Genomic DNA, 22,292 nt, shown 5'->3' with positions numbered 1-22,292 from the left:
CCAGTGTTGGGGGTAACGTGTTAAAAGTAACGTGTGTTACGTAATCGGATTACTTTTTTCAAGTAACGAGTAAAGTAACGCAATAGTTTTTTATTTTAGACCATAATATCGGAGTTACTTTTTAAATAAAGTAATGCGTTGCTTTTGTACACCTCTGGCATTGTACTGTAGCTCTATAGAGTGTGAGGCCAAAGACTATTTAGCAGAGATGAGTCACTTCTATTTAAATGAATGGGGAAAATTGGAAGCTCTAGTGCCTAACAGTCAATGGATGTAGAAAGGAAGTCCCACCTTGCAGGTAAAAGAGTCAATCACCTTTTAGATACAGACATTACCTGACAATCAACTTGCTAATGCGCATTAGCTATGCATGCCAGGAAAATTGCTTTTTAGCATAATATGAGGTCTACATTCGGTTGAGTGAAACATGATTGATTCATGTAAAAAAAATCAGTAAACGCGTTTAGGCAGAAGGAATATAAGACTAGTCTTCCACTGGCCACGACATGATACACAGGGTGAAATACTCACTCAATTCACTGACTTATGCAGCCGAACTGCTCCATGATACATATCCCCGATGAGAAAAGCTGACTCTGGATCAGTGGCTCAGAGCAAAGTTCTACATCGATTGTGTACGCAGAGAAAATGTCTACATTTCTAAAAAGATTCTACATTTTTGTTTTATAATAAACAAGTAGTTGAATTAATGAAACAAACCGTTTTTGACATTTTGGCAGCATTAAAAACGATTCCATTCAAGTTGTATCAACATGCGCCTTTTAAGTTGTGGTGTCTGTACGCACCATGGATAAACTCAAAACAAGCGTGCACTGAGATGACTTGAAAAATGAAAGTGAAAAATATTATTTTATTATCAGACACATTCCTTGAACATGTTAGGTTGGCATTTCCCACTGAATTTTATCCTGACTTCTGAAAAACATCAAGTTGACTCTGACATTGTCGATGGGCACAGCACATGATGACGTATATGATGCAGGTTCAAGTGTTGGACTTTGCTGCTTTAGGTGAGACAGTGGTTATTCTTCATTATTCATGTTGGCTGCCATGTTGATGGAAAAACAAATCATGCATATTCATGTTATTGATTCATTATTATAAATATGACGTGAAGACCTACTTTCTAAATATCTGTTTGTTTACTATGTTGTTTTGACATGAGTATTGTACAGTAGCTAGCATGACCTATAATGTCTCTTGTATGCAATGCATGGCTTATTTATATGGAATGCATAGCATAGCAGAAGAGAAAGTGGCTATGAGAAAAAAGTAATGCAAAAGTAACGTAACACTTTCCATAAAGTAATTTTATTAATTAAGTTACATTTTAAAGAGTAACGCAATATTCTAATGAGTTACTTTCAAAAGTAACGTTACCCAACACTGGTCCTCTCAGAGAGTCAGCTGATTTGGCACCAATTTTTATTTATTTATTTTTTTTATCTTTATAGTTGCTCTTGTTTGGTCTGTTGTCGGCTTTTAAAGGTCCTACCTTACTGCTCTGTGGTGCCTAACCATCTCTCTCTTTTATTTTCTGTCTTCCTTAAGGGGAGGGGGCAGGGAAGTTGACCAATTGCTAGCAGCTGTTACTCATTTCACAATAGGGCCCTCTCTCTAGCCCTGTGAGTGTGTGTGTGTGTGTGTGAGTGAGAGAGAGAGAGAGAGAGGTGGGGTTGGAGTGTGACTGTTTGGGTTGCGTTGTTAAACTGGGCACACTGCTGCTCCAGTCTAAATCTCAGGAGTTAGGGGTTTCCTATCAGGTATGAGGCATTTTTGTCCTCTTTTTCAATTCTTTCTTATGTCTGTGCTTGTGTTGTGGCTGTTTTGCTTGAGTTACAGGACTGTGGGCGTGTTAGCTGTTTTTGAACATTACTTATGGTGACAGTTATTTTATCTGATAGACGTATGAAGTTGTTTCTTTTGGGTTATACTGATTCTTTGTGTGTACAGTTATGGAAATGTTCTTTTCTTGGCTTGATTGACCTTTTAAGGCACTTTGAAAGAGATTTTATACTTTCTGATTCAACTTTTCACGGCATGGAAAGATATTGTAGGCAGTTCAAAGACTTCTTTAAGAGAATGGACTTTGGCTTGTAGTTTAATCTTCTTCAGATATTACTAGGTTCCAGAAAGCGCAGCAAAAGAAACATCCAGAGCTTACAGAAAACAGATTTGGACAAAATGCATTCTTGTCATTCCACATTTGACAGGAAAAAAAAAACAAAACAAAAAAAAACAATTGCAGGAATTCTTATAATATAAGACTTTCTGTCTCTCGATGTAGCTTTATCTTCCAGTCTTGGAAACACAAAAGTGATAGTATTTTAATTAAACTGGTAACACTTTACAATAAGGTTGTATTTGTTAACATTAGTAACATTTACAGCATTTATTTATGTTGGTTAATGTTAAATTCTACATAATCTAAAGCATTTTTTTTTTACATTAAATGTTACATTTAAAGGAATTAATGCATTATAAACTAACATGAATAATTAACAATAGTATTTAAATATATATATATATATATAAGTTTAAAGAAATGTCATTGTTCATTGTAAGTTTATGACCTAATTAATTTTCTAATGTTACCAAATAAAACCTTATTTTAAAGTGTTACCATTAAAACAAGCAAAACTTTTTTTGGGGCATTTCCTTTCCATTTTACACTTGTAGTTTGTAAAACATCTTGGTATGTTAATGACTAAGACATGAATGTTTTATGGTGTACCTAAGGCCATTTTAAAAAACATGCAAATGCTGTACTTCAGGATCTGCTTAAATGGTTGACAGTCTAATAGCTGTTAACATTGTTCTATTCAGATTGATGACCCTGCTGCCAATTTAGGGACACCCAAAGTGTGATCCTTCACAATATCGGTCATTTTAAAGATTTTAAAATGCATTTAAAATGTTTAAGTTGTATTTACACAGTAATAAATACTTGGTAAATACTTAATTACAACATGATTTGATTTCTGACACATCTATCAGTCCGAGATCCACAAGCTTAGTGAATTTGACAATTGCGTGCGTACCATAATAAATTGTGAGTTGTTTAAAAAGCTTTGTGTTTCCAAACACATCATCACGAGATGTGGTAAGAGGGAATTATTATCCTGAGGGTGTAATGCTGTCTTATTTTTAGATACCATTCTTTTTCTTTCTATCTTTCTTTCTTTCTTAAACTAGAAGTTAAACCTTCTTTGGAAAAGGTGCACTCTGAAATCAGGATTTCATCTTGCTGGTCTTCAGGCCCTTTAATTAAAACAGGATTACTGTGTAGTAACTGCCATGTGGAGTTTTACTCTTGTGTTGTTTTCCCCCCACCTTCAGAGAAGTCCTCGGTGGCACAGGAGACTCCCCAGTGTGAGAAGCAGAACAAACTAATTAACTGTCACAAACCCTGCCAACCCCTTGAGAAGCACTTTCAAACTCCAATTTCGTCAAAAGAGTGCCCATAACCCTCCTCAGGGGAACGCTAATGTCCTTACAAGGTGAACAAACATTCTGGGGCACTTTTGGTGACTTGGGACCGAGGAAAGTACCACGATGACAGGCCAACTACCTCAGAGGCTATTGTTTTGGTTCATTGCGTTGGTGGGCATCGGATTGTTGGCGTTAATTGTGATATGTGTGGCTCTGCAGATTCAGATGCCATGGCAAGTGATGACCTTCCAAAGCTTCACTCTAAAAAGATACAGGTAAGTTTCATATAGACTTAATTACAATTAAATTGTTTGCATGCAAGTTAGCACTGTATTGATATACAGATATAAAGATTCTGGTTAGGGTTTATTTTAAATCGCAAATCCTAAGTATTAAAGTTCTGCAATTCATTCAGCCTGAACCATTAATCCAAAGTCCCCTTCAAGGCAAGTCCATCCTGGGAATGCTCCCGGGCAGCTATTTTCTTTAGATGCAAGCTGCATGAATGTACAGCTCCTATTTACTTGAATGGGGAAAGACTGGAATCTCAAAAACATATAACATATTTCAAATCAGAAGTAAAATATGAGAACAAAAGTATCATAAATTGTGCTTTTTAACCTCATGAGACCCCTTGTGCTGATTTTGCTTTCACTATAGGCTATGCATAATTTAATTAAACTTAAACTGACTGATCTCAGTTCAGGTGACTCATTAAAAGGTTAAACTTTTGACGTATCAAGTCATGTGACAAAACAACATGGCGCTGACCACAGCGGAATTTGTCTTTTGGAGGAACGCCAACAAAACTACATCTGGTAATAAATCTAATGAAGATTTTACATTAAACAAGTTTTGTCAAAAGATTATAGTCTCTAGTTTCATCCGAGATGCCATTTAAAAAATGTCATTTATCGCGAAATATCGATTTATATTGAAACGGCACGCTGTTTAGTACAATGACCACGTACATGGACTATAGGCCCATTTTCCTCAAAATATCCTATATTTACTGTGCATTATCACATTGAGAATCAATGGATGCATCCAAAAGCTGGAAAATGTTGCTTTCAGAGGATTTATATGGAGTCAAGATGAATAGAAGGTGCATTTCGAACTGTTCTGAGACCAGTGCAGACAGACAGCACACTGGAGGTTAAGTCATTCACTACAAAGTGAGCAAGGGAGCATCCTATAGCTACCTATGCAGCTAAGTGCATTCACTCATAAAATTCAACCAAAAGTTCAGTTTCAGGCTGCAGATGATGTTTGGACCACTCAACATGTTTGGCAGATATGGGACAATGGTAATCATCAGTACGTAGATTTAGAATTTATAATGTATAATGTTATTTTAACATGGTTGGCAGTGATTAGATGATGCTGGCAATTACATTGAATCAGGGTTAATTATGCTAATTTCAGATTAAATGTCTGTAACATCTCATAAACATGGATAACCAACACTCCTGGAAACATAATAAACAATTTGATTTAAAAAATCTTTCTATATAGTTTGGTATTATTTAAAATATCACAGCTTAGTCCAGTTGTCCAAAAATGTGGACATCAATTTTTAGGAAAAGTATTTGGTCTAAAAAAAAAGATTTTTCTTTGCATGTTTCTTAGGGTCTACTAGTTACAAATCAAAAAAGCGAATGGAAATGCACACAGCAGTCACTTTTGGGTCTCAGGATGTTAAGCTCAGTTCATGCTACAAAATGCTATATGTCAGGCTGGTCCAGCTGCATGCATGATCTCAAGTTAACTGGCATGCAGTGTCTGTATCTGAAAAGTGTTTAGCTCTTTTAGCTGTGATGCAGGACTTCCTTTTCTACATCCGCCATATTAATGCAATAAAAAAGTGCTCCGTCTCAGGCTAAATAGTCTCTATCATTAGCATACAGACTCCATTCAAACTTTGTAGATATATTCAAGCCTTGGGTGTGCTATCTGTTTTTGTTTACTCAGTTACTACAATGTAAGACTCAAGGGCATGTTTTTTTTTTTTTTAAGAAAATGGTCATTCTTGAAGTTAAGGCTTCTTAGTTGTCTTCCTATGACTGTTGCTTAGCAGTCAGCAGTGTTTGTTAGTCATTAAGAAAGTGATTATGTCAGAGTGGGTGTCATGTTGTCTTTAGAGAGCAGAGATCACAGCCATGCTCTTTCTCACAATGGAGACAAGTGCCAGAAGCTGAGACAGCATTGATATTCATGTTTGATTGTTCTCTCTTTCTTGTTTATTTAGTGACCAATCGTGTGCAGGTTTTAGATTTCGATTTGTTTTGTGCTTTTAACACAAACATATTGTTCCTGTGCTGTTTTAAAATGAATAGTACCTAACAACCTACCTAGTGAGCAAGCCAAGGGTGTCAGTGGCAAGAAAAAACTCTCTTGGGTTAAGTAGGATAAAGGAGAAACCTTGAGAGAAACCAACTTTAATTTTCTTTACCCAAAAGTTATTTATTTCACACTGATTCCAAACAAGATTGGTTCTCACTTTCCTCATGACAAAATGCCATAAACGTCTAATGGCACCATATAACGACTTAACTGCTTAAAATTCGGTTTGTCTATGGTTCATTTCATTATATAGAAGAGAGGGACCTGGATATTCTTAATAAAGATCACGTTTTGTGTTCCATAAAAAAAAACAAAAAAAAAAAAAACAGGTTTGGAACAATAAGATGGTGAGAAGCTTAATGATGACAGGATTTCCACTTTAGGGTGGACTGTCCCTTTAAAAGCTGCTGAACTCATAAAAAGGCTTGAGTTGTATGACTTTAGTTGTGCTCCTTCAGGATACGTGCTCCGTCAGGCATACAATCATTCTGGTTTGGCTTTAGTCCTGTGAAGTGCATTTGTAATGCCAGTGAGCTCTAGAGAAGTGCACAATCATTGCACTCAAAGTAGGGTCTGTTATGTGAAATGTAGCCCAAATGCTTTTAAAAGGGCAAAGCTCTAATTTTAACACAGGCGTACTTGGAAAAAACAAAAACCCTGAAGGTTAGGAAAAAGCATGTTCTGCTAGTTGGCATTAAAACTTGTGATTAAAAGAAATTTAGAGTATTTCAAAGTTACTCTGTGAAAAAACATCTTATGTGGGTGGCATGTTCACTAAAGATGTCATCATAAAATTTTAAAGAATGTAAAGATTTTAATAAAGTTAATTACTTTTAGGTACATTACTTGGGTTACACATTTGTTGTGATAAAGTAATAATACGGACTACATATTAAACATGAATTATGATGATATGTATTAGGGATGCGCCAGGGTGGTCAGCTAATCGACTAGTTGTCCAACAACCAACTAGTCGATTAGTGGGGTCAACGAATAACAATAATATTTGTAGTGGTGGTGGTTTTAATGGAAGATGCTATTCCTAAATTAATTGATAGATGCCACTTCTCATTACAGTGAATAACAGTCAGTATAATTCAAATATTTTAAATATAATACTTAGGGCTTATAACAAATATATAATATGGATTTAAATTCAGTTTTAAATAAATTGCATTATTTTGGCAGATTAATAAAGCATTGATTAGACAATACAAAAAGTGGCTTAAGAACTCATTATATTGTTTGGTTTATTCTCATATCACTGAACAAGCCTACACTTGACAGCAATCTGTTTTGCATTGAGTTCCTCAATCTGTCCAGTTCTCACAGTACGCATTCTTGCGTTCTGCGCTATTTTTAATTGTCACTCTATTTACATGCCTCAGTTGGACACATTTGGAGCATCACACTGGTATTCAGCATGATAAATGCCGCATTTTTAGGAAGCTTTGTCAATTTAAATGTAGTGGAAACTTAAAAAAAAAATCTCAAGATTCCTGTGTTTGGTTGTGCTTCACCCACCTGTTGTGCTTCCTCGGTGAGTGGTTCTCATTCTGTGACTGCAGTGCTTGAGGCTTGTTGAGGCACACTGCCTATTGACACGATTGTAAAAACAGATATACTTCATGCTTGAATTGCTCATATACAAAGGCACGGTAACACATTTTTGGCAAGGGGTGCTGCAGATTTGGTGGACGATTTACACATCATGCACGCGCAACGAGGGCATCAGAGACCACATGTCTCCCTATCACTGTACCCCCATTGTACAAAGGGGCCTCAGTTTGTTCCTGGGAGGCAGCAGATGCCCTAACGCCACCCCCACCGTAATTCTAACCATATGGAGCCTGAAAGGCTGAGAAACCTGTAAGGAACAACAACCAGAGGCACCTTTGTCCCATTGCGATCACTATACACACACACACAAAACGCAATGGAACGTTTTCACCATCAAGTAAGCCTTTCAATAAGCCAGCCAATGCATTAGTTCCATTCTACCACATTCAAAATTGTTGTCGTGTCAGTGTGAATGAGAAATAACCATAAAACATAATATAATTGTTCAGACAAAACAGGTATTAAAATGAACCCATATACTAAAATATTAAGCTATTAAGAAATGTCTTACCTGTTACTTGAAGACCCCAAATGTGGCCTTGTGCTCAGGGGTGTTGCTAATAAATGTCTTCATGAGATTTTCAATATCCAAGCGATTCATGTTAAGCACAAACAAACACCAGAAGATGAAGTTTTTGCTCAGCTGAGGATTTAGCGACTTCCGCAGATCGATGAATCACGAGAACACAGAAGCTCTAACCTGTATTGTGTTTGTTTTTTGCATAATTATTATATTTTCAAAGGATGAGCTTATACATAAGTAAAGCACAATATTCTTCTGAAGAAAAACACTTAATATTGAGGATTGATCCATTTGTTTTTATTTGTTTTCATAAACTGTAATATGACACTACAATATTTATTATTAAATAACAGTAATGATACAATAACACAATTTATTTGTAATTTATTGTCAAATTACTGTTTCGTTGTTAACGATCAATTTTTTGCTTTTGTACAAATAAAGGGAAAAAGGTAGAGTAAAAAGTTCACTAGTATCCATCACCATCACAAGGACTCTCTTCAGTTCAGCAGAGCCCTGCCCACAAGCATGACAGATCTCTCCGAAACAGGACGGCATTTTCATTAACATAAATCATATATTGAAATTGAAAATTGCATTATATATACAGCATAAATACAATGAAATACATGAAATGTCTTTGATACCGTTTCCCAGTCTTGCTCACTAGGGGGTGCTTCAGGAACCCTCAGCACCCCCCTTCCCATGCCTTTACTCATATGGTAGGAAAATCTGTCCTTTTATTAGGGATTTAACTATGGGTCAGTGGCATGATTAAATGCTCAAATTTATTTACGCGTAATTTTTTTTATATAATTGATAGCACTAAATTAACACATTAAATCAACAGCCCTAGTAATAGTAATATGATTCCTATTTAAATGAAGTAAACCAGAAAGGAATCTGACTACAATTTTAGAGAAGCAATTAGTAGATTACTTTTTTGAGTAACTGACTTTTATGATTGCTTTAATCTTTTCAATCTATCCTTTGAATTTGTGCTACACAGATGGCTTTCGAGGTTGCACATCATGTAGGTGTTTATGTCTGGGTCTCTCACTTAAAGCATTTAGATGCGATGGGGGACAACATTGTGATGACAGGGGACAATAGGGTGATGGATGCCGCGAATGTGGCCCCCCTGGGAGTTAGGACACCCTGGGCTTCAGCATGTGTGAGCCTGTGCATTAATGCGCCCCCTGCCTTTTAGTTATCTTGATTACTATTTTTGCTTCCTCTAAGACAGGGGTGTCAAACTCATTTTAGTTCGAGGGCCAGATTGGACTAAGCGTCACCATATGAGGGCCGAACTGTTAATACATGTGCATATACTGTGTATACTGCAAAGACTTGCAGTTTATTAAGTGAATCAGACATAAGTCAGTTGCTATGTTTCATTCAGTGAAGGATTCGTCAGACTGATTCAAACCAAGAACTCAAAAGTTGGCGAGTCGTTTGGAGTAATTAATTGAAAGTACCAGCTCATAAGATTCATTTATTGGTTTTGAGCGCAGTGAACACAACGCAATAGAAAGGTGTGCTGTTTTGTTATTTTTTTCACGGCCTTATTCTAACAGCAAAATCAAAACTTTGGTAAAATATAATTTCTTTAGTTGTGACGATGGAGATTAAGCGGTGAGGAAATCGGATCAGCTGCACAAGAAACACCGTAAATCCAGAATAAAGCTTGTGTGGCCCATGCATGGGCCTTATATGTAATTCTTGTTTGGCTGAGTTCTGTTAGGGCCTGACGGCCCTTATTTGGCCCATATGTGGCTGATAGACTAAATGCCAGTATTCTCCCAGAATTTAACCAGAAGAACACCAAGCTTACTCAGTTCTTTAATTTACTACACAATAAATCAACATAAACCACAAATTAAATAACATGTTAAACACTACAGAAGTGTTTCGATATTGATAGTAACATTGGAAGTGGTTAGAATTGTCTAACGTATGATGTGAGCATACTTACAATAATTTTTATTTTTCATTTAAGATAATGTTAAACATAACACATGAAAATTTTATTAAAATTGGTAGTCATATTAGAAAAATCTCACCCATGGGCAATATCTTTTTCAGTCACAACCTGTTAGGAATAAAATAAAACAGAATTAGATACAATTAATAGAATTAGTCATATATGAGAGACTTTTTATAACCTGAAAAACACTACACACATTATCTACACCTAACACTTTTGGTCCTAAGCTAAAAAATAAATTAGATAATTTTCTTTTTTGAATTTTCTGAATATATCAGTAATAGGATTTTAAAATGCCAAAACTTCACTTACTTAAAGCTACTTAAGGGTGTGTCAGGATATGGCAGTTGTGAGGAAAGAAACAAGTGGGAAAAATGGCCACTGTCCAGTATTTAAGTTGCTTCTGCAGTGACAGTTTCATTCCTCCACCAATCAGAATTGAAAGAAGATGCTATAACAAAAAAACCAACCAATGGCATTGTTGAACAGGCTGAGGTGTGGACTCCCACACCTGCCTACATGTGTTTTTCCAAGTATAAACCAAATGTTAACCACAAGTTAATGTTTTCCATGGCTTCCATGGCTCTCTGCTATGTGTTGTCATTTTGGCCATATACCTCAGTGCCAGCTGTGACCCAAGAGAAAATTTCCTCCATTTCTAAAGCTTTGGCAAAACATATATGGTGAAAGTCTGGCCCACATGTGTTTAGCTATGCCAGATCTAGGCCAGATGTGACAGCTAACTTCCACGTTTGGCCCAAAGGTTCTTGCTCTCTGGGTATATGCTGCTTTAATTACTATTGGGGTCATATAAAAGGGAGAATATGGAATTTATTAATTTCATTAACTGGAGGTTACATCAATTAGTAGTACAGTATTAAACAATAATACTGACAGAAAAAGAGAACCGCTCACTGCTCCGGGCTGGATAGCTTTAGCAAATCGTCTAAAATCAAACATTAATGCAAAGAAACTGTTTGTCCTTTAAATTACAAACCTGCTTTATAAAAACAATAATTCTGGAAATAATAGAAAAGTTGTCAAAAATGTTGTCATTATTGCCGTGAGAGACTTGCACAAACATCAAAGTGGGATGGGTTGTCATAGCACTGTTGTGAGGGGCATTCATTGATGAATGTCGTACGGAATTAAAACAAATTCCACCAGTGATGCAAGTTATAACATCCATGCAACACCGGAAATTAAAATGTTTATCTGCCCTGCTGTAGCTAAAAAAAGATCATCATATCGATGCAATAGGCTAAATCAATGTGAATGTTTTTAAGTATTTTTGTTCCCCTCAAATCATCCCACGGGCCACACTGCACGTTTGACACCCCTTCAAGTAGCACATCAGTTGCCCCAATTATAAAGCCATAAACAAACATTCACTTCCTATTTTCAATCTAGATGTGTTTGCTGGAGTATCAGATGGCAGGGCAGTTGATAAAAGCTCTATTATTTTGTATTTACTGGCAAACAGTGAAATACTGACATCAAATTGAGTGGTCATCCTATAGGATATTTCCTTATTGCCTCTTGAATTGATGCTCCTTAGCTTCATCCTTAAAGGTGAAGTGTGTCTTTTCTGCAGCAATAGCAACACCAAACTGAATTGCAATAATAATGACTTCTCGGACTCCCCTACCATCTTCCATTGGTTGGAAAAACAGATGGTCCTGCCCCAGAATCATGCCATTGGTTGAGCCAGTGTTTCTGTGTCGGGCTGGTCAGAATGCTCAATCAAACTCAGATTTTTATTTTTTTATTTTTTTAAAGTACTGCAGAGCCACAGTTTTTAAACATTTTAATTAATTAACCTATTATTGGCTTACTTAAAGTTGTCTCTGCAAATTCACAGTAAAAGGTATGTTTTTTTTAAAGTATTTGACATAATGTTAGGCTAAAGAATGTGACATAACGCATTGCCTACTTTTCTGCCTTCCTTGCTCACAGGTATATCGGAAATGACATCAATAGCTCTTTGGACTACCACCCATCTGCTGAGAATGAACTATACAGTGATGCGGAGCAAGAGCACAATTCTGCCCTGCAATCAAATCTTCAGGATTTTCCATTAGCAGACAGATCAAAGCCTGATCATGCAAATTCAAACACAAACTCCTCAAAACCAGTGCCAAATAATAAGACAAAATCATACAAATCAGCAAAACCCACCGAACCAGACTTTTTTGGTGACCAATATGCCATAGATGATGTTCCTTCACAAACAGTAAGTGTTCCGCTATGGAGTAGTGTGGTTTGTGACCCTGCACTATCTGTGTTAGTGTAGTGAGTGGGTGCAATTTCCATTTCATTCAGTGTTGGGTTCGTACTATTATAGTGTTCATTCAAATGTTGTGGCCATTCCAATGTTATGATAAGTCAAATGTAATGGTCATTCAAATTTAGCAACTAGCCCACACAAGTTCAGAAAGAAAGTTGTTGCATTGAGTGAGTTACTGTTAGCAGACATGCCCATGTCCAAGACCAACTCCTCCACAAAAGTCCACAGATTTACACAGAATTGGCATGTTGCTTCCAATAAATTATGTACCCTGAAATACACCCCATTCTGCCGAATTATTGACAATCGCCATCCCCCATCAGAAATGTTTGCATCAAGTCAACCAGTGGCGTAACTTGGATCTTACGGGCCTCAGTGCAAAGAACCTGTCGGGCTCACTCCTTGGGGAGCCTGGGTCGTTAACCCCTCTCACCCCGGGCCCTAGGGTGGCTCTACACCCTGCCCTCCCTATAGTTACGCCCCTGAATTCAGCCATGAAAACCATTCCCTCTTGTGCTACTGATAGCGAGTGCGCATGCAGCTTCGGAGAGGAACCAGAAAATTATTGCGTACACACAAACAATCGTGGTTGCGTTGTGTTTTGTCAATGTGTTTTTGACTGCCCAAACACATTCTAACCTAACTAAATGATCAAAACCACAATGTTTTTTAATTTATTTTTTCTTGCAGAACTGTCCAAGCAGTATTAAAAAACATGTGTCTCAGACTGCATTTGCTGAAATGTTTCTCCAAAGCATTCCAGTCCTTCAGTGGGCAAAGCATTTCACTCCAGAACAGTACCAGCGGTTGAGTCGCTATGGAGGAGCGCATGGCTGGGGAAGCGTTGATGTCGAAGGTGTGTGTGTTTTTGGCATTTGCTAGATTTTGTTGAAAATAATTAATTTATGAATTAAATTCAGATTTACTAGCCAATAGTGTTTTTATTGTCTTATGTTTTTGTATGATGCTACAAATTCAATTTCTATAAATGTAATACTAAGACTTTAGAGAGAGATTGGATTGTAGGAGGATTTGGCTGTAGGATGTGGTTGTCATTCCCATAAATTCTGCATGGGTCTTTGACAAATAAGGTTGTTCAAGGTGATAAAAATGAGAATGTTTTAAAAATTAGTATTTAAAAAATGTTTTATGTTTATGACACAGCCAATGTTGCTATGTGAGGCTGGTTGGGAGGCACAAACAAAGAAAGCATTGGTTTAAAAATTACTTTTTTGAAAGTATTAATGATTAAGTTGTGTACACTCACATGTATTTAAGGTGCAAGGAAAGTATTTTAACACCTTTTACTTGATTGTTACAACACCTGACATTTTAAAAGTCATTATTGCCAAACTTTATTACATACTCGGGTCTTTAGCGACCCTGCACACATATCTATCACAAATGGATCTACAAAATGCTCAGATAGTGTAACATTTTCAAAGCATTTTCAGACAATTAGAAAATTATAGAACAGAATATATTCTGATATATTTAGATTTTGCATATATCAAAGAGATGATGCAATAAATCTAGAACAGGATTCATTACTTCCACGCTAAAATTTCATGAGATGCAACTGGCTGTCAATCACATATTGAGCTACACATATGTATTTTCTCAGGCACTTATTGAGTCTAAATAGATGCACAATTTACATAATTTCAGTAGTACACACAGATGAAAATAGTGATATCATACTGTTCATGTGTTACACTTGCTATAGTTTACTTCCACGTTGCTTTTTCGTCAAGTATAAATCAAGTTAATCACTGAAACATCAACGACACATGGATTAAGAAATAGCATGTAAAATATGTATGTGTACATGCATATGGAATATTGATAATTCACCATTGTTGCACAGAAAATTAAGGTGTAGTATTTATTTGTATGAACATAGCATTTATTTGTCTTGTAATAAACTATAGAAATAGATATCCTGTGATAGTAAACCTATATAAATATGAAATAATCATAAACAATAGGATTTATGGAAGTGCAAAAAAAAAATAAAAATACACTATTAGAGTTGAAGTCAGAAGTTTATATACACCTTAGACAAATACATTTAAACTCAGTTTTTCACAATTCCTGACATTTAATTGAGAAAACATTCCCTGTCTTAGGTTAGTTAGGATCACTACTTTCACTATTTTAAGAATGTGAAATGTCAGAATAATAGTAGAGATAATTATTTATTTCAGCTTTATATCTTTCATCACATTCCCAGTGGGTCACATTACATTACAATCACATTAGTATTTGGTAGCATTGCCTTTAAATTGTTTAACTTGGGTCAAATATTTTGGGTAGCCTTCCACATGCTTCTCACAATAAGTTGCTGGAATTTTGGCCCATTCCACCAGACAGAACTGGTGTAACTGTGTCAGGTTTGTAGGCCTCCTTGCTCGCACATGCTTTTTCAGTTCTGCCCACAAATTTTCAAATTGAGGCCAGGGCTTAATGATGGCCACTCCAATACCTTGACTTTGTTGTCCTTAAGCCATTTTGCCACAACTTTGGAGGTATGCTTGGGGTCATTGTCCATTTGGAAGACCCATTTGCAACTGAGCTTTAACTTCCTGGCTGATGTCTTGAGATGTTGCTTCAATATATCCACATCATTTTCCTTCCTCATGATGCCATCTATTTTGTGAAGTGCACCAGTTCCTCCTGCAGCAAAGCACCACCACAACATGATGCTGCCACCCCAATGCTTCACGGTTAGGATGGTGTTCTTCGGCTTGCAAGCCTCACCCTTTTTCCTCCAAACATAACGATGGTCATAATGGCCAAACAGTTACATTTTTGTTTCATTAGACCAGAGGACATTTCTCAAATAGTAAGATCTTTGTCCCATGTGCACTTGCAAACTGTAGTCTGGCTTTTTTATGGCGGTTGTGGAGCAGTGGCTAATTCCTTGCTGAGCAGCCTTTCAGGTTATGTTGATATAGGACTCGTTTTACTGTGGATATAGATACTTGTCTACCTGTTTCCTCCAGCATCTACACAAGGTCCTTTGCTGTTGTTCTGGGATTGATTTGCACTTTTTGCACCAAACTACATTCATCTCTACATTCATCTCTAGGAAACAGAATGCGTTTCCTTCCAGAGCGGTATGATGGCAGCGTGGTCCCATGGTGTTTATACTTGCGTACTATTGTTTGTACAGATGAATGTGATACTTTCAGGCGTTTGGAAATTGCCCCCAAGTATGAACCAGACTTGTGGAGGTTCACAATTTGTTTCTGAGGTCTTGGCTGATTTCTTTTGGAAATTTAGGCACTGAGTTTGAAAGTAGGCCTTAAAATACATCCACAGGTACACCTCCAATTCCGTACACCTCCTATCAGAAGCTAATTGTCTAAAGGCTTGACATCATTTTCTGGAATTTTTCAAGCTTCTTAAAGGCACAGTTAACTTAGTGCATGTAAATTTCTGACCCACTGGAATTGTGATATAGTCAATTAAAAGTGAAACAATCTGTCTGTAAACAATTGTTGGAAAAATTACTCATGTCATGCACAAAGCAGATGTCCTAAATGACTTGCCAAAACTATAGATTGCTAATATTAATGTGGAGTGGTTAAATAATTTGTTTTAATGACTTCAACCTAAGTGTATGTAAACTTCTGACTTCAACTGTACATACCTCGGTCTCTAATAACCCTATACACTTTGGTACTTAAGCAATTACAAAAATATATATATATTTTTTGCAATTTTGTGTGTGTGTGTGTGTGTGTGTGTGTGTTACACAATTCATAAGAGAAAGGTTGATGAATACTAAAGAGGTGTGGGCACAACTCTAAAAAATACAGGTACAGGGGCTGGAATGATGTCATGGGTCACTCAAGACCCGATGTATACGCGTTTGTGTTAAATCAATTTGTTTGGTAGAAAATGCTATAATTATTATTATTATTATTATTATGAAACCATCATGAAAATGGCCACCTGTCTTTGATTTTGGTTACTCCACTTAGTAGCCTTTTTTTTTTTTTTTAAGCCCCAGAAAAAATATCTAAATGACTTTGAACTCAGAAATTGAAAACAAGTTATTGTTTGGTGTGAATTGAAATTTTTTTTTGTATGTATTTTTGAATAACTTAATAGGTCCAGGCAAAAATTTAGCATCACACCATTGACCCGTGAACCGAATGGGAGTAAGCTCTCAGAACATGAGTGACAATCATATTTAGGTGCAGTGTATACACAGTTTTAGGTATTACTACCTAATTATAGTAGCATGCAATATGTGTAACATAGACACTGTAATCTAAATTGTCATGTCCAAATGTCCAGAAAAAATATGTGACTTTGTATCTTTTATTGTTCACAGTGTTGAAGAGCTCACTGGGAATTTTAAATACAACCGCAAATCGGTTAATGTTTGACGACTGGGAGCAGAGAAAGAACAGATCACAGTGTGTCCGCTGTGCCGTGGTGGGAAACGGTGGAATTCTGAATGGTTCAAGGAAAGGCAAGGAGATCGATGAGCATGACTACGTCTTCAGGTGTGGGACAAATTATGAATTGTTCTAACCTATGAAGAAACCTATGCTTACAGAAATTATGTTGGAAAAAATGTACAATTGAATTCTTTACGAAAGGGGTCAGAAAAAAGATGATTTGTTGGGAATTAGTTTGCACACTTCTAAATTGCTAATAATAGAATATTTTAACTGAATAAATTATATGATTTTAAAATGTGGCCTGCTCTCAATTGCCACAGATTTTTTGTAGACTTATCTCAGTTGAATAAAAATAAAGAAAATCATGTTTATTCTATGCATATTTTTTCACAATGCTTCTGTCCTTCTCTCTCGTACCTGTAGGGTGAATGGTGCAATTCTTAAGGGGTTTGAGAAGGATGTGGGATCGAGGACATCATTTTATACATTCTCCACTAACACCATGCGAAACTCCATGCATAGCTATGCTGGCCTAGGCTACAGGGGACCACCCGTAACCGAGGTAACTGCTGGTTCTGGCTTGACCGATTTTGTGTATATTTCACTATGAGCAGTGTAATGTTTGTGGAATTTTCTAACAGCTCATTATTTCAGTTATAACTCGGTTTGTTGCTAATTCTCTCTCAATCTCTTTATCTCCCTCTGAACAGGAAACTAGATACATTTTCCTGCCAGATCATGATAGAGATTATATACTTATGAAGGCAGCTGCTACACACACAATAATTGAGAAAGGCCCTGAGCGCAGCAAAACGTAAATATCATTCAGTTTTCATATGTAAATGAACACATTCAATGGTCTCTACATGGATCCATGAGTCCAATCCTCACTGTTCTCAGTTTTTTCCAATTACATTGTTATGCTCTTTAATGTGACGATCATAAGATAAACTGTTTGGTATAAACACTGAATTTATAATATTATATCTTCCAGACCTCCTACATACTTCGGGGAAGATGTGACAGTAGAAAAATTCAAAATGTACCACCCAGACTTTATCCGTTACCTTAGAAACAGGTAAGATTATTATGCATGTTATATATATTACCAAATAAGTTATGTTATATATTCATATTGATTAGAAAATTTTGTAATAATGAGCACCTTACTATACATTATTTTGCTTACCTTTTACCTGAATGCAGAAGCGTTTCACGATTCATTACTCGAGCCTGTTTTTGTTTTCCGGTCTCCAGTATTTTCAAATGTTTCCCGAATTAAATTTAATGGCCCTATGTTAGTTATGTTGATTATGTTGACAGCCAACAACTGCACAAGTTGAGCTTGAACTCATGTGTAGCCTATTACAACTACGCCTAACTCTCCGGTCCTTTTTTTTATTTGCATTTTTTTTATTTTTCCCTTTTTTTCCCCCAATTTGTAATGCCCAATTCCCTATGCACTTTTTAAATCCTCGTGGTCATGTAGTGATTCGCCTTGATCCGGGTGGCGGAGGACGAATCTCAGCTGCCTCCGAGTCTGAGACTGCCAACTCGTGCATCTTATCACGTGGCTTGTTGAGCATGTTGCCACGGAGACATAGCGCCCAACTCACCACGTGCCCCACCGAGAACGAGCCATATTATAGCAACCACAAGGAGGTTACCCCATGTGACTCTACCCTCCCTAGAAACCGGGCCAATTTGGTTGCTTAGGAGACCTGGCTGGAGTCACTCAGCACGCCCTGGGATTCAAACTAGCAAACTAGCGAACTCCAGGGTTGGTAGCCAGCATTTTTTACCACTGAGCAACCCAGGCCCCAACTTTCTGGTCCTTAATTCCACTTAAAATGGTTATTATTCTCAGTATTAATAGTTTTACATTGCTTCTTACAGAGACCGGAACTAGACAACAGTCCAGCAGCAATTAGAATTATTATGGTGGCGCCTAATCATGAAAACTGGATTACATGGCCACTTGACAAATAAATAAATAAATAGATTTGAAATACTGATTTAATTTAAAATGAAAATGTATTTTATTATGTGAAAAAAAAAGAGACTACAGAGTGATATGAGAGACATGAAACTAGTGCAGCTACTGTATGTAGGAAAACAGTTGTCAAGATGACAGTCAATTAGTTTCGTGGTGATTAAACACAAATATTTGACTGCAGAATGCTGTGGTTGACCAGCTGGAATCGAGCATTCCAGAAAGACGTGTAATAAACAGCTGTTAAATGTTGTAGCCTATGGTTTGTATTTAGTTTAGTCTCTTATTTGTATGTAAAGCAACAAGATGACTTCGTTCCTGCTGGGAAACTTAATTTTGTTTATCACTTTTCTTTTCTTCGTCTAGATTCCTGCATTCGCACATTTTGAAAACAGGTGCGAGAAGGATTTACAGGCCGTCCACAGGAGCAGTAATGCTTCTGGCAGCTATTCATACCTGTGACCAGGTGTGTTTGTTTATTTTATGATATTTATTTTACCACAATTAAGAGTGTTGCGTAAGATTTTGCCCTCTGATAAAATATGTGGTAAGTATACCCCTCTCTGAACCGGTTGTGATTATTACATGATTGCCTATCTGCCGTTATCTGAAATCACTGCTATAAAGAAATTTTAAAAGATCATCAAAATGCACACAGGAACTCAATGTTTTGCTTCATGCAAAATGAATTTGCTTGTGGGTTATCGGATTGTCTTAATATGACAATAATAAAATAGAATAATAAAAATAATCAATATTGTATTATTAATAAAATATTCCAGTAAAAAAGCAAGACACAGTGCAACGATTGAACAAAATGCAGGTGTCTCAAGACGCGCTTTTAAAGCTAAAGTTCTTTTAACTTGATACGCCTCTAAAAATGCGGTGCTCCTGCGTGTATAATATTTGAGTTTTTAGTAGAATATCTCAGTTCTGTAGGTTTTGAAGTTCCAAAAAGCACATAAAGGCAGCATAAAAGTCATCCATGAGACTCCACTGGTTAAATCCATATCTTCAGAAGCGATATGATAGGTGTGGGTGAAAAAGAGATATTATAATATTTAAGTCCTTTTTACTATAAATTCTCCTCCTTGCCCAGTAGGTGGCGATATGCACCAAATCAGAAGAAGAAGAATGTGAAAGTGAAAGTTAAGCTTCTAGATCACATCTAATGTTTTCTATGTTTGTTCTAAACACACACACACACACACACACACACAAAAAATTCTTGGAAAGATGTTTTGTGTTTTTCAATGTTTCATCAGCCTAACGATCCAAAACACTTTATTTTTATTTATTTTTATTTAAGTTATTTACAAACCCTTAAAGGAAACCATACATTTTATCGTATGATTTTAAGTTCAGTGTGAATTAATGACTTTGTAAGGAGTATGTGTATTAACCTTATATTGTAAGTCTAAAGAGACAACTGAATCGCAGTTATTTGCTTAACAATTAATTGTCCGACAAAATCCTGTTTTTCCAGTCCTCATTCGTTTTTTTAATTTAAAGAATCATCTGACTTCGACCATACAACCTTAAAGGAATAGTTCACCCTAAAATGATTCTCTCATCATTTACTCACCCTCATGTCGTCTCAAACTCATATGACTTTCTGTCTTCTGTGAAACACAAATGAAGATATTTTAATGGAGTTATGATATGTTTGTTCATCCAATGCAAGTACTGTATATGGTGACCAAATGTTCAAGTATGTGTATTAACCTTACACTGTAAGCGTAAAGAGACTGTTTAATCTGCATAAGAATTAGAGTATGAGGCCACAATTCTCAGAGTCACAGATGTAAACATAATGAATGTGTTTAGAAAAATGTTTAACATGATAAAACCTACCTAAATCCTTATGCGAACACCAAGCAAAGTTTTGTGTTTGCAAAACGTTGGAAGACACCCTTTTTACACAGAAGTTAGAAGTGCAGTGTAAACATACTAAAGACCTAACTGACTGGCTTTTTTGCACTGATAAAACTAACAGTTGTTTGATTTAATATTTAACTGACTCAACTGAACAGGAACTGAACAGTACTTTATTATACTTCAAGGAAAGATCATAATAAAAACAAACAAATTGTGTGTTATTTACAGGTAGATGCTTACGGGTTCATGACTCCTGACTACATTTTGTACTCGGACCACTACTACGACAAACAACGACATCCGGTGCGTTTCTTTGCCAATCATGACATGAAAATGGAAATGAAGGTGTGGCAACAGCTGCATCAAGCCGGACTGATGAATCTCTACATGCGCCACTCAGCGCAAAAGGATGGACGCTAGTGTTTCTTCACTGTCACAGATAGAACCAAAAACCAGCGTGGAAGGCCACAGCACAAACTTGTTATTCTCCTGTCTGTATTTGCAATTTTTGCTATTGACGATGAATATCAGTTATATTGGTTTTTTTATATTGTTTAAAGGATACTGCATACAGAAGCTACAAATGAGTGTCTCGTGCTAACACTCTGAATTGGTTTTCTTTTAACTAAATTACAAAGACTTCATTATATATACAGTAGGAGGAAGGGAGACGCCTTGAAAACATTCTCCGAAATTGCAATAACTGTCCTGAACTGAACTCTGTGTTCTTGGCGTATATTTGTTCTCACATTGTGAGTCATTCCAGATCAAGGCAGGGCAGCATGGACTGTGGTGCCGCTCTGGACAACATGATACATAAAAGGTTTCTGTAATATTTTGACGTGCCTTAGGACTTCTTAGATGATGCACTGGCATGGTTTGTGTGTGTGTGTGTGTGTGTGTGTGTGTGAGAGAGAGAGAAACAGAGAGAGTGTTTTAAAAATACCTGCATCTTCAAAGCATCCAGTCCAAAATAATCAACCAAAGAGATTATTTTTAAATGAGTTTTTAATTCAATTCCTAATCATATCACTTTAACATGGTATGTGAATATAAATGATTGTAGATGGCCCGTCCAAAGTGCACTTCATGTTGCATTACCTGAAACTGTAGAAAGGGGGTTTAAAGGGTTTTCTGTTGTTAGGAGGATGTTTTATGCCTTAGGCTATTAAGTTTAAAGCCTAACTTTTTCTTAAAGCTTTAAAGTGCAATATCGTATGTACAGCACACTAGCTGTTGGAACTGAAATGTGAATTTCTTTTATGATTTGGCTCATCTTGCTAAGGTCTGTTTGGTCACATGAAACTATCTGTTGACTGTATTTAATAAAGTTTATTACCAGATATTTTAACTGTTTTATTATGTTGGGTTTACTTAACAGGTTTAGGGATTTGTCACTCCACTTTTTAATACAAAATTTTGGTAACAGATGCAAAGTCACAAATGAATACTAAAAATTGAAAGTTGATCCAAATAGTGGCTGCATTGTGTATTTTTCCGCTCAGAATAAATCATTGGAAACGGCTGTTGATTATGTTATGTCCATGTTTGTTTGTTTGTTTGTTTTTTGTCTGTGGCTGTGGCCTTTCATATCACAACATGGGAAATCTGTAAATCTATTTGATTTAAAAAATAGATTTTTTTATATTTACAGAATCATATGACTTTGACCTTATAACCTTAAAGGAACAGTTCACCCTAAAATTATTCTCTGATCATTTACTCACCCTTATCGTCTCAAACTCATGACTTTCTGTCTTCCACGGAACACAAATGTAGATATTTGAATG

At 36.4% G+C, this 22,292-nt stretch overlaps 1 protein-coding gene across 5 annotated transcripts; it reads left to right on the top strand.

Annotated features, from left to right (window-relative positions):
* The first annotated feature begins 1,618 nt into the window (after positions 1-1,618).
* Positions 1,619-22,031, top strand: LOC127423579 (alpha-N-acetylgalactosaminide alpha-2,6-sialyltransferase 2-like). 5 transcript variants are annotated; one of them, XM_051668018.1, is made up of 11 exons: positions 1,619-1,784; positions 3,361-3,521; positions 3,673-3,728; positions 11,883-12,159; positions 12,904-13,069; positions 16,559-16,733; positions 17,055-17,193; positions 17,342-17,445; positions 17,626-17,709; positions 18,991-19,090; positions 20,731-22,031. In XM_051668018.1, exons 3-11 carry the CDS (start codon positions 3,679-3,681, stop codon positions 20,920-20,922), a joined length of 1,287 nt encoding a protein of 428 aa, XP_051523978.1. In that variant the 5' UTR covers positions 1,619-1,784; positions 3,361-3,521; positions 3,673-3,678; the 3' UTR covers positions 20,923-22,031. The 5 variants fall into 5 exon arrangements, with proteins under 5 accessions (XP_051523978.1, XP_051523977.1, XP_051523979.1 ...); XM_051668017.1 differs by having other exon boundaries at positions 3,361-3,564; XM_051668019.1 differs by adding an exon at positions 19,727-19,773 and having other exon boundaries at positions 3,361-3,728; positions 20,731-20,829.
* Positions 22,032-22,292: the final 261 nt, after the last annotated feature.

The sequence above is a fragment of the Myxocyprinus asiaticus genome, chromosome 32 (genome assembly GCF_019703515.2).
Source record: "Myxocyprinus asiaticus isolate MX2 ecotype Aquarium Trade chromosome 32, UBuf_Myxa_2, whole genome shotgun sequence".
In the NCBI taxonomy this organism is placed as follows: Eukaryota; Metazoa; Chordata; class Actinopteri; order Cypriniformes; family Catostomidae; genus Myxocyprinus; species Myxocyprinus asiaticus.
The sequence above is the reverse complement of the archived record's forward strand: the minus strand, read 5'-3'. Positions and strand labels throughout refer to the sequence as shown.